Consider the following 14,383-nt stretch of genomic DNA (forward strand, 5'->3'; position numbering starts at 1 on the left):
ATCATGACATAACCATATAATGAAAAACTAGGCTATTCTCAAAAAGAATGAAGTAGATGTGGGACGGTGACCAAAATTTTGTGAAAAAAGCAAACTGCAAAACAGTGTAGGTAGCATCATCCTGAGTGAGGGAGAGAGAGTGCATGCATTTCTGTGCACAGAGGAGTCCAGAGGACGGGACTCCAAACTAAACAAGGGTGACTCTGGAGACGTGTTTGGGTGAGGAGGGACTTTCATTTTTTTTTCCCTCATTCACCTCTGTACTGTGTCACTGGCAAGACTGTAGACCTTAAGAAGCAGGCAAAGCCTTGTCACATGCAGAATTAAATTAGATATTTAAGTATCTAAGAGAGCCCAAGAGATGCAGGAGACAGCAGAAGCAAGGATGGGAGCGATGGGGTGAGGGGCGGGAAGTCCCCGACCTGCACTGGCAGTGAAGGGCCGGTGGTAGGAAGTCCTAATCCACATACAAGGGCTGGTGGTTCCCCACTGTTTTTCATTACGGAGCCCTTGCTACGGGAAACATCAACAGGCCTCAGAGGTCACTTCGGGGCCCCAACTGGCTGGGACCAAGTCTGTGCCCCAGCTGAGGACCTGGCTGGTTCTCTGTCGCTTGAGAAGACCTCATCCCCCTGGGAAGTTGCCCCCAGATGCACTTGGGAAGGCAGTCCTAATACTGCTGTGAATGACACAGTGATGTCCTTAGTGGGGAAAAGCATCTTATCCCTGTGGATATTCAGAATTAAATATAGAGACAGTGATGTCAGTTGGGCCTGTATTATAAACATATTGGTGGGAAGAGAATTTGTTTATTTTGTTTAGGAATGGGTGATGTTTAAGAGAATTAACGTATTAGAGCCTCTGATGGATTAGATTTGTGATTCTAATTTAAAGCCTGTAGTTGATTTAGACTTGTGATTTTAAATTCAAATCACATTGGTTTATAAACAATATTAGAATACTTATGAGAACGTAAGATTTGCCATAGTTATGTCTAATTTATTAGATTTACAGGAATTACTTAAGTATGGGTGAAGGGTTTATTTTTTAATCAGACTACTAAAGACCTTAAAGATAAAACCAAATATATTCAATTTCTAAGTGCAGTTTAAAAGTGTTTAAAAGGAATTAATAATCAAATCTATGAGTGGGGCCAAACATTAATCAAAACCCCCTTAAAGGCAATTGCAAAAATATGCTAGATTTATAAAAGGAGTAAGATTTATAAGTTGAATGAAAAGCTTAAGGAAAAACTATGGTTCTTATAACTTTAATAAAGTGAATATTCATTCTAAAACCAAATAATCTTTTCTGGGTCCCAAAGTCATCATTTACTATATCATAAAATTATATGGACATATTGAATTGTTAACCACAGAGGCACTTTGTAATTAAAAAGAAAAAATCACCGCCAGGGTCACCCCCCCCCCCCGCATCTAGTGGGGGAGACAGCTTTTCAAGCAAGAAAAAACCAAAGAATAAACAGTTTTTAGGAGGCCAGCCATGCCTGGGGAAGGGGCACTATCAGCAACAGCTTCAGAGAAGAGACACGCGTGAGGAGCCCGCCCTTCCTGCCTGCGGATTCTCGGTCACAGGATGTAACAACTTTCCCTCGTGTGTAAGTCGGATGTCTCAGTACTTGCAGCTGGAAACATGTGACAGCCACAGGTGACAGCTAGTCACGCAGAGGGGGAATTTCACTTTCTGGGGGACAAGTTCCTGTGGCTATGATGCAAGATGCATTTTCCCTCTAACACAGGCTGGGTTGGCAAGAGGCAGCCTCTGAAGGGTGTTCAGCAGGGAAGCAACACAATCAGATTTTGCGTTTGGGAGATCACACTCAAAAGGCTGTGGAGAAAAACCACGTGATGCTACATGATGATGTTCACGTATCTGTATTTAAGACAACAGCAAATATTCTGGAAGGAAACACACCAAATTGACTACCTCTAGGAAGAAGACAAAGATTGGAGATGGTGGCCAAAGGAGACATTAGCTTTCAATTAAGAGATTATTAAAAATCAACAGATAAGTAGATAAGCAAAATTGGTATATCCATGCACTAGAATCTTGAAAAGAAAGGAAGAACTGATTCATATGCTACAACACAGGAGAACTCTGAAAACATTATGCTGAGAGAAAAACCAGACACAAAAAGCCACATATGATTTACGGACATAAAATGACAACAGGCAAACCCGGAGAGACAGAAAATAGATGAGGGGCTGAGGGGAGGGAGAGTGGGGAGCTCACTGGCACAGAGTTTCTGTTTGGGGTGATGAAAATGTTCTGGAAATAGTGCCGATGGTTGCACAACATTGTGAATGTAACTAATGCCACTGAATTATGTTTAAAAATCGTGAAGATGGGGCACCTGGGTGGCTCAGTCAGTAAAGCAGCTGGCTCTTGGTTTCGGTGCAGGTCATGATCTCAAGGGTCCTGGGATTGAGCCCAGCATCGGGCTCTGTACTCAGCGAGGAGTCTGCTTGAGGATTCTCCCTCCCTTTCCCTCTGCCCATCTCCCTACTCACGCTCTCTTGCTCTTAAATAAATAAATATATATATCTTTTTTTTTAATTGTGAAGATGGCCAATTTTATGTTATGGATATTCTACTACAATGAAACAAAATCCCCATTCTGGAGGCTGGGCTTCAGAGTGAAGCTACAGAGAAGGAAGCCAGGCATGTGAGAGCCCCGATGACACCAGGTGGGGCAGGGGCAGTGGGGGTGGGTTCAGAAGTCATCTGGGAGGAGATGCAACAGGGCTTTGGGACATTTTAGCAGGAGATACCCATGGGACATGCAGGTGGAATGTTCTCCAGCAGCTTCCTCATCCGAGAAAAGAGGAAATATCAGGTGGTTATGGAGATGAAGATGGTATGGTTTCAAACCCCAGGTCCGTTCCCTCCTGGCTGGAGGACAGTACCAACCGAATCCTCACCACCTCAGGCCAGAGGAAACAGAGTCTCAGAAGGTGGATGAAAACCAAGGGGACATGGTATCAGAGAAGCCAAGAAATGAAGAGTGTCAAATGCTGCCAAGATGTCCAGGAAGATAAGGACCAGGATTAGGTAACATGGCCCCAGGAGGTCGCCAGTCACCTGGGGGACCTGTATCTTAGAACATCCAACATAACTTTCCAGAACACTCGAGAGCATTAAACACAACTTCCCAATCATGCCCAACTGGACTCATCCACCCCCCATGTCACCCCACCCCCCCACAACCCAACCAGGGCCTTACAATCTTATCAGTTAACCTAACACTGCACTCTGCCTCTAGGACCGGGAACTAAGAAAACTCACGTATGAGCATCTATCACAGGCCATGTACTGTGTGCTCTCCTGGTCTTCATGACAGTCCTGTAAGGTGAGTGTAATGCGCTGAGGGCCCCCTCAAAAGTCATGTCCACCCAGAGCCTCAGAATGTGAACGTTATATGGGAATAGGATCTTTGCCGGTGTAGTTAGTTCAGATGAGGTCATGCTGGATTAGGATGGATCCTAAATCCAATGGCTGCTGAACTCAGAGAAGACACAAAGAGACACACAGGTGAGAATGCCATGTGAAGACAGAGGCAGAGACTAGAGTGACTAGTCTACCAGCCAAGGAACGCCAAGGACCGCCAGCCACCACCAGCAGCTGGGAGAGGGGCCTGGAGCAGGTTGTCCCTCAGAGCCCCAGAAGAAACCACCCCTTTGGGCACGTGATTTCAGACTTCCAGCCTCGTGAACTGTGAGGGAATAACTCGCTGTTATTTTAAGCCCCTTGGTGTGTGATAATATCTTAGAGCAGCCCAAGGAAACTAAAACAGTGGGTATGATTAGCCTCCTTTTTTGTAGGTGGGGAAAGTCGCTTCACTTCTCCGGGCCTCCAAGCTGGGTTAGTGTGAGTTAACCTTCCTCAGTCCCATCTACTCTGGGACACTGCCAAACCAAGTCTCTGGGCCTAAGGAGCCAAGAACTGTAAATGGGAAATTCACCAAGGTAATGTCACTTGATCAGGCCTCAAGGCAACAAGATGGCCAGCCTCCCCAGGCTGCTTTACCCTCACCCGGCATCCCGTCACTGGCTTCTGCATGCCCAGACCGGCATTACTCATTTGTTGCAGATCACTATGCTAGGTAGGAGAAAGCAGGACTGCACCAAGCCTACCCTGTGAAGGAGTCCCATATAATTATCAGGCAGTTGGGCCCTTTGTCAGCCGTGGCAATCCACCGCCTGTCTTCACTGATGCAGAGGCAGGAGATCACATTAGGGTGGCCCTGCAGAAATGCACAGAAAATGCTTTGAAACATCAAGGAGAGTAGGAGAGGCTGGGACCCCAAAGAGAGAACTAAGCTCCCTTTCCAGGTTCACCTGGCTGAAAATTCCACTCCTACGGCCTTTCCCTGGCCAGTGGTTTTCTCCATAGCCAGTGGTTTTCAGATTTTCTCTCCCTCAAAACCCCGAAGGACAAGTCACACTCCCCACGAGGACAGGGGCTCCCTACAGGTCTAGGCATGTGCCCAACTCTGAACCCAGCTTGAAAATAAATGTTGGGGTTCTGCCCAACCACCAGCCCCCTTGAAGCCCTGCTGGCCTCATCTCCCTAAAACAGCGTCCACATCAGGTCACTGAGCAGCTCCGGAGCAAAAGCCTCTTCACTGGTCTCTCTGCTTTCCTTCCCATCCCCCGACAATCCTCGCCCAGTAACTCAGGAACCTTCTGGAAACACAAACAATATGGTAGTGGTCCCTGCCAGGAAATAGCCCGTTTCCTCCCTTCTTCATCTCCCCTTGCTCACTCCAAGTCAGCCATACTGGCCTCCTTTCTGGGCCCCGTGGGCAGGCCTGCAAACCTGGAGCTCTCTGGGTCTGGAATGCTCCTCCCCAGACTGCCCCTGGCTAGTTCATTCTCCTCAGTCAGTCAGATCTCGGCACAAAGGGCACGTTTGCATTGCCAGCCCACCCAGTCGGACGGCCATCTCTCACTCTTGATCTCTCTCCTGCAGCAGTCCACATTGCCTTTGGAGTGCTTATTATAATTCGTAATTGTGTGGGGAGGGCATGTAGGACACCAGGGAGGCACAGAGGGCACTGGAAATACATGAAGATGCTCAAGGGAGGAAGGCATAAGGACAACAACCATCCTACTCGACGCTTCCACGTCAGGGGACCTACATTCAAGACCTGGCTTCACCAGGCACCAGTGCCGCCTTGGGCAAGTCAGTTAAACCGCTCTGAGCCTCAGTCTTTTCTTCTGTAAAATGGGGATATTAACACCCACTCCTCAGCATGACTATGAGGATCAAAGCCCTTTTAAACCTGCAAAGCCCTCTAAGTGTTAAGTAGGTCCAAATCCCTGCTGAAGCCTTTTGTGTACCCCATGGCACTGTGGAGACAACATGATCTGTCCTGACCACGGTTTTACGGAAATGTAAAAATACAGATGTCTTAAATTCTTGTTGCTATAAAATTAAAATCAATTGCTGTTTGTAAATGGATTCTGATTAGAAACAGAGACAATGAACAATAAAATGTGTTTCTAAAGACAAGACTTGCTATAGTTCAGGGGCACCTGGGTGACTCAGTTGGTTAAGCCTTTGGCTGAGGTCATGATCCCTGGCTCCCTGCTCAGTGGGAAGTCTGCTTCTGCTTCTCCCTCTCCCTCTGTCCCTCCCCTTGCTTGTACTCTCTCTCTCTCAAATAAATAAATAAAATCTTAAAAAAAAAAAAAAGACTTGCTATAGTTCAGAAGAGAGGTAGGAAAACATGATAGTGACATAATGAAGTCAGCCCTTGGAATAAAAGATAAAATGCTATATTCTAGTGAAAAACAACCTCTTTTACTTGTAATTAAAAACAACAACAACAACAACTTGCAGGGGCGCCCGGGTGGCTCAGTCGGTTAAGCATCTGTCTTCAGCTCGGGTCATGATCCCAGGGTCCTGTGATGGATCCCCCACATTGGGCTCCCTGCTCAGCAGGGAAGTCTGTTTCTCCCTTATGCTCTCTCTCATTCGCTCTCTCAAATAAATAAATAAAATCTTAAAAAGCAACAACAAAAACTTGCATACCTGAAGATGGTGCTGAGTATTCTTGAAAACATTGTAGATGACCGCAGTGTGAGCACAGACATACAGAAGAACTCTCTGGTTTTCGTCTCGAATATAGTAAACAGGAAGAGAACTGTTCCATCCGAAAGACCAAGTCATGGTCTGGAAGACAAAGACAAAACCAGCAAGACACTAAGTGTGCCGAGCCCAGAACTGTGATGCCAGGCACCCTTGGCACAGGCTCTGGAGGAGAAGGATTTCACATCATCAGTCCAAAAAGGAGAAATCACCTCACGAATGTCCTCAACTGTGCGCTATGGTGCAGATGACCCTTGAAACTACGATGCTGAGTGAAAGCGGCCAGACACACAGGACCGCACAGTGCATGCTCAGTCAGATCCATAGAGGCAGAAAGTAGCTTAGTGGCTGCTGGGGGCCTGGGGAAGGTGGGTGGGCAGTGACTGCTACGGGATATGGACTTCTCTTGTGGGGGATGAAAACGTTCTGGGATTAGACAGTGGTGACGGTTGCACAACCTTGTGAACATGCTAAAAACCAACGGATGGTACGCTTTAAAAGGGTGGATTTTACGAGGATGTGGAGAAATTGCAACCACTGTGCCCTCTTGGTGGGAATGTGAAATGGTGCAGCTGCTGTGGAAAACACCATGGAGATCTCTCAAAAAACTGAAAGCAGAATTACCATATAATGCAGCAATTACACGTCTGGGTATATAGCTCAAAGAACTGAAAGCAGGGTCTCAAAGAGACATTCGTACGCCCATGTTTACAGCAGCATATTTCACAGAAGCCAAAAGGCAGAAGCAACCCACGTGTCCCTCGACGGATGAATGGATAAACAAAATGTGAATATTATGCAGCCTTCCATAGGAGGGCGATCCGACACACTCTACAACATGGATGAACCTTGAAGACATCGTGTTAAGTGAAATCCACCAGTCACAAAAAGACAAATACGGTAGGATTCCACTTACATGTTCCCTAGAGGAGTCAGATCCGTAGAGACAGAAAGTAGATGGTGCTTGCCAGGGGCTGGTCTGGGGAACAGGAAGTTAGTTGTTCAATGGGTAGGGGGTTTCAGTTTTGCAAGATGAGTTCCAGGCATTGGTTGCACCACAGTGTGAAATGTACTTACTACTACGCTGTATACTTAAAAATGGTTAAGATGGGGGGTGCCTGGGTGGCTCAGTCGGTTAAGCGACTGCCTTCGGCTCAGGTCATGATCCTGGAGTCCCGGGATCGAGTCCCGGGATTGAGTCCCGCATCGGGCTCCCTGCTCGACGGGGAGTCTGCTTCTCCCTCTGACCCTCCCCCCTCTCATGTACTCTCTCTCTCTCTCTCTCTCATTCTCGCTCTCTCAAATAAATAAATAAATCTTTTAAAAAAAATGGTTAAGATGGTAAATTTTAGGGGCACCTGGGTGGCACAGCTGGATAAGCGACCAATTCTTGGCTTTGGCTCAGGTCCTGATCTCAGGGTCATGGGACTGAGCCCCACGTCAGGCTCCGCGCATAGGCTGCTGAAGACTCTCTCTGCCCCTCCCGACCCTCCCTTTCTCTCTCTCTTTTGAATAAATAAATAAATCTTTAAAGAAAGATGGTAAATTTTACTTTATGTGTATTTTACCATAATTTTAAATTTTAAGAGGGTGAATTTAATGGTAAGTGAATTATACCTTGCTTTAAAAGAAAGTCAACAGGAAACAGAAAGAACGTCCTATCCTTCCACTCCTCAGAACCTAGACTGCTCAGTACCTGACACAGCGAGCACTTAATATTGTGAAATTCAATTTACTTCATGAAAATATATGGAATGGACAAGTTACAGTATAGTCACTAAGGAACTTCATAAGAAAGGCAATTATTCAGCCACGAATATTTGGTCCTCATATATCATTTTCCCTGGAAGAATAAAGCATAGAGAAAATTCCCTCAGCATAATTAAAAATTCCATATTGCCAGGAATAAATCCAAAATAAAAATTTTCTGAAATGAAAAATTAGAGGTACTATAAATCTGACTACTACTTTTAATCCAATAGTAGTTTACTTATGCATATTTTTTGTGTTCAAAGTCTTTTATAAAAATCATGGATAAACAAACTGGATTCATACAAGGGAGTATTATTCAGCAATAAAAAGAAATGAACTAGCAAGCCAGGAAAAGACATGGAGAAATCTTAAATGCATTTTGCTAAGTGAAAGGAGCTAACCTAAAAAGACTTCACAGTGGGGACGCCTGGGTGGCTCAGTGGGTTAAGCATCGGCCTTCGGCTCAGGTCATGATCCCAGGGTCCTGGGATACAGCCCCGCATTCCGCTCCTTGCTCAGCGGGGAGTCTGCTTATCTCTCTCTCTGCCCCTCCCCCCACTCGTGTTTTCTCTCTCTCTCTTTTTGACAAATAAATCAAGTCTCAAAAAAAGACTTTACACTGTATGATTCCAACTACATGACATTTTGGAAAAGGCAAAACTATGAAGACAATAAAAAAACCAATGGTTGCCGGGGAGAGAGGGGGTAGAGGGAGGGATGGAGAGTGGGGCATGAGGGATTTGAGCGCAGTGACACTACTCTGTAGGACACCACAATGGTGGATACACCTCGTTATACCTTAGTCAAAGCCCAGAGGATGTTACACCACGAGGGGTGACCCCTAAGGTGGATGATGGACTTCAGTTAATAATAACGATCAGTATGAGCTCATCAACTGTAACAAATGTCCCACACTAATGCAAGATATTAACGAAAGGGGAACCTGGCGTGGGGGGGGGGGCACAAGGGAGTATATGGGAACTCTGTGCTTTTCGTTTCGTTTGCTATAAATCTAAACTGCTCAAAACCATAGTCCATTTAGGGGCGTGTGGCTGGCTCAGTCAGTAAAGCCTACGACTCTTGATCTCCAGAGTGTTCCAGCCCCACACCGGGTGTAGAGATTACTTAAAAAAAAAAAACAGTCTGAGGCCAATCAGTCAAATGTGGTAGCGTCTAAAGTGATGGCTAAGTGATCTGAGATTTTTGGTAACAAATTCACTCAGTATTAACAGAACTTCCTTGCTCAAGCAGCACTCACATTAACTGAAACCACACAGTATCAACTGCATTTGCACTAGTTTTACCATTCATGGTGAATGATCATGGAGACAGCCGTCTCTTAAAGCAATCTTCCAAAACACGAACACAAACGCTATTGTCAAAGCCAGATTGCACTACATTTGACAATCATAAGAGTCGTCCTCATAAATGCATGATACCTTGTTTTCTGGGCTGGAGACGGTATCTATGGCTATCCCCATTTACCCTGGGCACGGTGAGTTATTCCAGGCCTTTGGGATAAGGCAGGACATCCCAAAGGAAAAGGGGGATGCTGCGGGCAGAGAGAGGGCCAAGAGCACACTCCCTGAAGCACCTCTGGTGAGAACAAATCAGAAGTAACACACAGCCATCAATAATAGAGAACCGGTTGAATTTAAAATGAGGAAGTGGACCTACATGCCCAGATACAGAAAATCCTCCGAGACATGGTGAGTGGAAAGACATTCTGCGGTAATGCAGAAGATCTTACTGGTAAAACAAAACCTAAGGTGTCATGGGGTGTGTGCATGCACACAGGAGCGCACAGACAACATGTCTGCAGATGCCCAGGAAAACGTCTGGAAAGATACACAGTTACACCAAACAGTAGTCACCTCAGGGAAATGGATTTGGTGTGGTCTGTGCAAGAAGAGGAATCTGCTTGAAATTTTTTTTTTATTTTTTATTTTTATTTATTTATTTTTAGAGCGGGGAGAGACAGAGGGAGAGAGAATCCCAAGCAGGTTCCATGCCCAGCGCAGAGCCGGATGCGGGGCTCCATCTCACAACTCTGAGATCATGACCTGAGCTGAAGTTAAGACTCAAACACTTAACTAACTGAGCCACCCAGGCGCCCCTGCTTTAAAGTTGTTTTGTTTTTTTTTTTAAAGATTTTATTTATTTATTCATGAGAGACAGAGAGAGAGAGGCAGAGGGAGAAGCAGGCTCCCAAGGAGCAGGGAGTCTGCTTCTCCCTCTGACCCTCCTCCCTCTCATGCTCTCGGTCTCTCATTCTCTCTCTCGCAAATAAATAAAATCTTAAAAAAAAAATTATTTAAAAGAGCACCTATTAATTTTAACATAAAGAAAAAAAAAAACAATACAGGAATGGGGGAAAAAAAGGAAGTGTCCTCAAAGAACTAAACAAATTTGCAGAAGGAGGTGGTCTAGAAGAGTTGGGTTCTGCAGTGAGCCCAAAGCTAACAGGGGACCCAAACCCCTGGCACAGAGGTCACTTGCTCTCATTAGTGATATCACCTGATGTCTTGTCAGCTGGCTAAACAAGACAAAGTCTTAATGGGCTCTAAAACTTATTCTTTCTTTCACACTTGATCTTAGCCAAAAGGCTGAGAAGCGATTATTATTCTTTCAGATTGAGCAAGCACAAACTTTGACCTTGAACTCCACTGCTCAAAGTAAACCCAATCTACAGAAAGGAGGCTGTCAGTTGTCTGCATCTCCCACTAGGCATTTTCCATCATCCTCATCGTCATCATCTAGATGTGAACACTCGTCAAGTGCTCACTGTGTGTCAGGAACTACATTAAACACTTTGTGTACATTCAATCACTTACAAATCTTCCAAAGGCGGAATCTACAGGGGAAAAAAAGGAGATGAATCCTAGGAAGCAATTTTCAGGAGCAGATGGAAAAAGAAGGGAAAAACTCTCCTCTTCCTTCTCTTGGTAAATGGTAATATTTGTATTCCTTGCAGATGGTGCCTCCCTGGAATATTGTTGTGACAGCAAAGGCAGGTTCCTTTGGACCTCCTGGTGCTTTTCTCAGTGGCTTTCACTTTTTCCAACCTTTCACTTTCTGGTCCATTTCCGAATGGATAGTTTTAGGAGCCCGTAATGGTTTTAGGAGCTTGTAAAGAGGTATCAAGCCAGCTAAGGCAGAAGAGGTGAGGAGAGGAGAGAAAGGGGAAAGGAATGGAGGAAGTGAGAGAGAAGGAGAAGGGGAAGAGAGGGGAAGATGGAGCTTGAGTCTCCCACAAGCAACAACACCCTATGCAACAGACAAACCACGTCCGGAATGTCCTGCCTGAGGAGCAACACTATTGGACCCAGATGCAGCGCTCCTGTCGCACGTCAGCCCAGAGTGCTGAACTGAACTTTAAAACACACGAGTCTATTATTAGTTCAAAAGGGATCTTTCTGGTGGTATTTTTTCCCCATATGCATAAAATTCCCTTATTTCACAATGCTCTCAAAGCACTGGAGGAAATTAAAGAGCATGTTACACTTACCAAAGGATACACGTTGGCACGGTCATCCTTTTGAAACAAAATGTCCTCGCTGGCAGACACCAGTGATTTCTCCGGGATCTCTGCTTTGGACTGGAATTCTTTCTCTTGTTCGTCACTTAAGTATGATAATCTTTTCTCTTCTCTCCTTTCTCGTCCCAATTCATCTTGGGGCATCTGGTCGATTTTCTCCCTGAGCTCACTTGAGGACTGTGTTTCAGGGAAACTAATATCTTGTTCCTCAGAACGGGTTTGATCCAAATCAAGAAATCTTAGTTCTGAGCTCAAGTCTCTTAAAAGCTCATTTGTTTCAGAATGCTCTGATTCTAATGAATGCTTTGACTCGCTAAGGGTTCTCTTAAAAAAGAAATAAAAGACGATTGTGAGTCCAAATACAGTGTGTAGCTGCTTCATTCCCTCCTTTACTTTCCTTTCTGTTCCTATTCAGCCAGCCTTAGTGTTCGCCTCACATTGAAACTATGAAGTGTTTTAAAAAGGAGTCTGGGGAGCACCCGGGTGGCTCAGTTGGTTATCTGCCTTTGGCTCAGGTCATGATCCTGGGATCCTGGGATGGAGCCCCACATTGGGCTCCCTCCTCAGTGGGGAGCCCGCTTCTTCCTCTCCCACTCCCCCTGCTTGTGCGCTCTCTCACTCGCTCTCTCTCTCTGTCAAATAAATAAATAAAATCTTAAAAAATAACAATGATTAAAAAAAAATAAAAAGGAGCCTGGGACATTTTGTACTTAAATAGCATGAATCGTGGGTGTGCCAGGTATATTCTTGGCCTACTAGCAGAACCACACAGCAAAACCATTCTTCTAAGTGGCACTGGTTGTCTCCAAGGATAGACGAGTCACAGAGTCACTTCTCCTTGTACCACAGCTGAGTCGGGCCTACATTATTACGATCACGCTGACTCTGTTCTTAGACAAGCACACTCTAACTAACCCCTAGGAGCTCTTTATGTCAGCTCCGCTGCACACCTCCTCCAGGAAGCTTTCCTTGACCATCCTCCTAGTTGGGCTAAGTCCTTGTTTTTTGTTTTTTAAATATCTTCCATGCATCTCTCAATCACTGCACTTAGCATATTGTTTTATGGTGTTCATGTATCAGTCTGCCTCCCTACACACCCTAGAGCTCCTTAAGTGAATGGATTGTATCTTATTTGTATTATCCCCATAGCCTGGCATATGGTAAGCATTCAATGATTCTGAATAAATGAATGAATGAATGAATGAATGACTTAAAATTACTACTTACTAGGGAAGTTCCTGACATGACTGACTGGGAATCAGTCAATGTAAGTCTCTTCAAACTGGTCATGGACTTGGTGACTTCTGGAGGCTTCACTGTGGTTTCTTCCTGTCCCGCAGCCCCCTCCTCCTGGGCTGCTCCAGGCTTTTCCTCTATTTCTTCTCTGACGGCCTCCTCCTCCCCCCCATATTCTTCCCCCTCTTCCTCCTCCTCCCCTTCGTCTTCCTCTTCCCATTCCTCCCCTTCTTCCTCCTCCTCCCCTTTTTCTTCCACTCCTTCCTCCTTCTCCCATTCCTCCTCCTCCCCCTCTTGTCCTTTCTTCTCTTTCTCCTCTACTCCTCCCCCCTCCTCCCCTGGCTCCTCTTCCTCCACTCTATCCTCCTCCTCCGCTTCCCCTTCCTCCCCGTCCTCCCCTTCTTTCCCTTCCTCCCCCCCTTCCTCCCCCTCTTCCCCTTCTTCCTCCCTTTCCTCCCCCTCCTCCCTTTTCCCTCCCCTCCTCCCCTCCTCCCTTTCTTCGTCCCCCACCTCCTTTTCCCCTTCCTCCCCCTCCTCCCCTTTCTCCTCCACTCCTTCCTTCTCTTCCTCTTCCTCTCTCCCTTCCTCCTCTCCTTCCTCTTCCTCTTCCTCTTGCTCCCCCTCCTGCTGAGGCTCTTTCCGTACTAATATGTCATCTTCTTTTAATTCCTGTTGCATACTTTCCATCTCTCTGTAATATTGGTTATACTCTTCTTCCATTTCTGTTTCTCCATCTTCTTCTGCTTCTTCTAGTGGGGACTCCCCTGCATCTGACATTCTTCCTTGTGGAGTTTCCTTTAGAGAAATTTTGACCATAACAATCAGTAGTTCCCTCGGTTTCCCATTTTAATTTCCTGGTGCACTAACCTATCGATGAAGCGTGCAATACCAGCTCCTTTCCACAGGAATGAAAGGAATCCCATACTTCTGGGAAAGCCTGTCCCAAATCTAAAGCATATTGATGCCGGGGCCTCTCATCTTTCTAGGAATAACTTTAGAGCATTGTAACTCACTTTATGTATATTCATATTCCCACAGGCAGCAAACTGACAACCCAGGCATTAACAACAATTCTAACACTGTAAATAAGGGCAGAAGCAGTGGCTTAGTGGTTAAAAGCATGGGCTTTGCAGTCGGCCTCTCCTAGCACTGAATCCTGGTTCCACCACCCACTTGCTCTGTGACCTTGGGCAAGTCACTGTACCCCCTCAGAGTCCAAATTCGCTCACAGGCAGAATAAAAATGAGAACCCTAAACTCTGGGGTTGAGATGACACGTAAAATGCTCAACGCAGCTGCCGCAGAGGGCTTGAGAAAGGCAGCAATCGTTTACAAAGTTTAACAGACTTCTAACACAGTCTCGCATTTATTTCTTCCGACAAACTTGAGTTTGAGGCTCTGGGAGTTGAAGGGACTTAATCAGATCACACGGCTGGGAAGAGGCAGACCTCTCTAACGCTCGCTTCCTCCGGCTGGAAAAGCATTGCTACGATTCCGAGCCCGGGGCCCTGAGCATGGGGCCTGCTCGGACTGCAAACTTCGCGGGCGCATCTTGATGCGGGGGGTCCAGGGGAAGGGAGGAAAGGGGGGGGGCTGTGGGGGGGGGACACAACGCCCAGGCGCGGCTCCTTCCTCCAGCTCGGGTCTCTCTGAGGCCGCCCCGGGCCCCCGCCCAGGTGCGGCGAGCGCCCCCCACCCCGCGGGGCACCAGGCCCCCCTACGCCAGGGCCCCGGCCCCCGACTC

At 46.3% G+C, this 14,383-nt stretch overlaps 1 protein-coding gene across 1 annotated transcript in view; it reads right to left on the reverse strand.

Annotated features, from left to right (window-relative positions):
• Positions 1 to 12,773, reverse strand: part of CFAP251 (cilia and flagella associated protein 251) — a 63,412-nt gene extending 50,639 nt beyond the window's left edge. The window contains exons 1-4 of the mRNA XM_035016946.1: positions 12,632 to 12,773; positions 11,375 to 11,728; positions 6,058 to 6,198; positions 4,155 to 4,264 (exon numbers count right to left, since the gene is read on the reverse strand). Coding sequence (XP_034872837.1) covers positions 4,155 to 4,264; positions 6,058 to 6,198; positions 11,375 to 11,728; positions 12,632 to 12,694 — 668 coding nt within the window. The 5' untranslated portion in view covers positions 12,695 to 12,773. The remainder of the gene's footprint in view (positions 1 to 4,154; positions 4,265 to 6,057; positions 6,199 to 11,374; positions 11,729 to 12,631) is intronic.
• Between the last annotated feature and the right edge of the window lie 1,610 nt (positions 12,774 to 14,383).

Source organism: Mirounga leonina, unplaced genomic scaffold (assembly GCF_011800145.1).
Source record: "Mirounga leonina isolate KUSES-001 unplaced genomic scaffold, KU_Mleo_1.0 Mir_171, whole genome shotgun sequence".
In the NCBI taxonomy this organism is placed as follows: Eukaryota; Metazoa; Chordata; class Mammalia; order Carnivora; family Phocidae; genus Mirounga; species Mirounga leonina.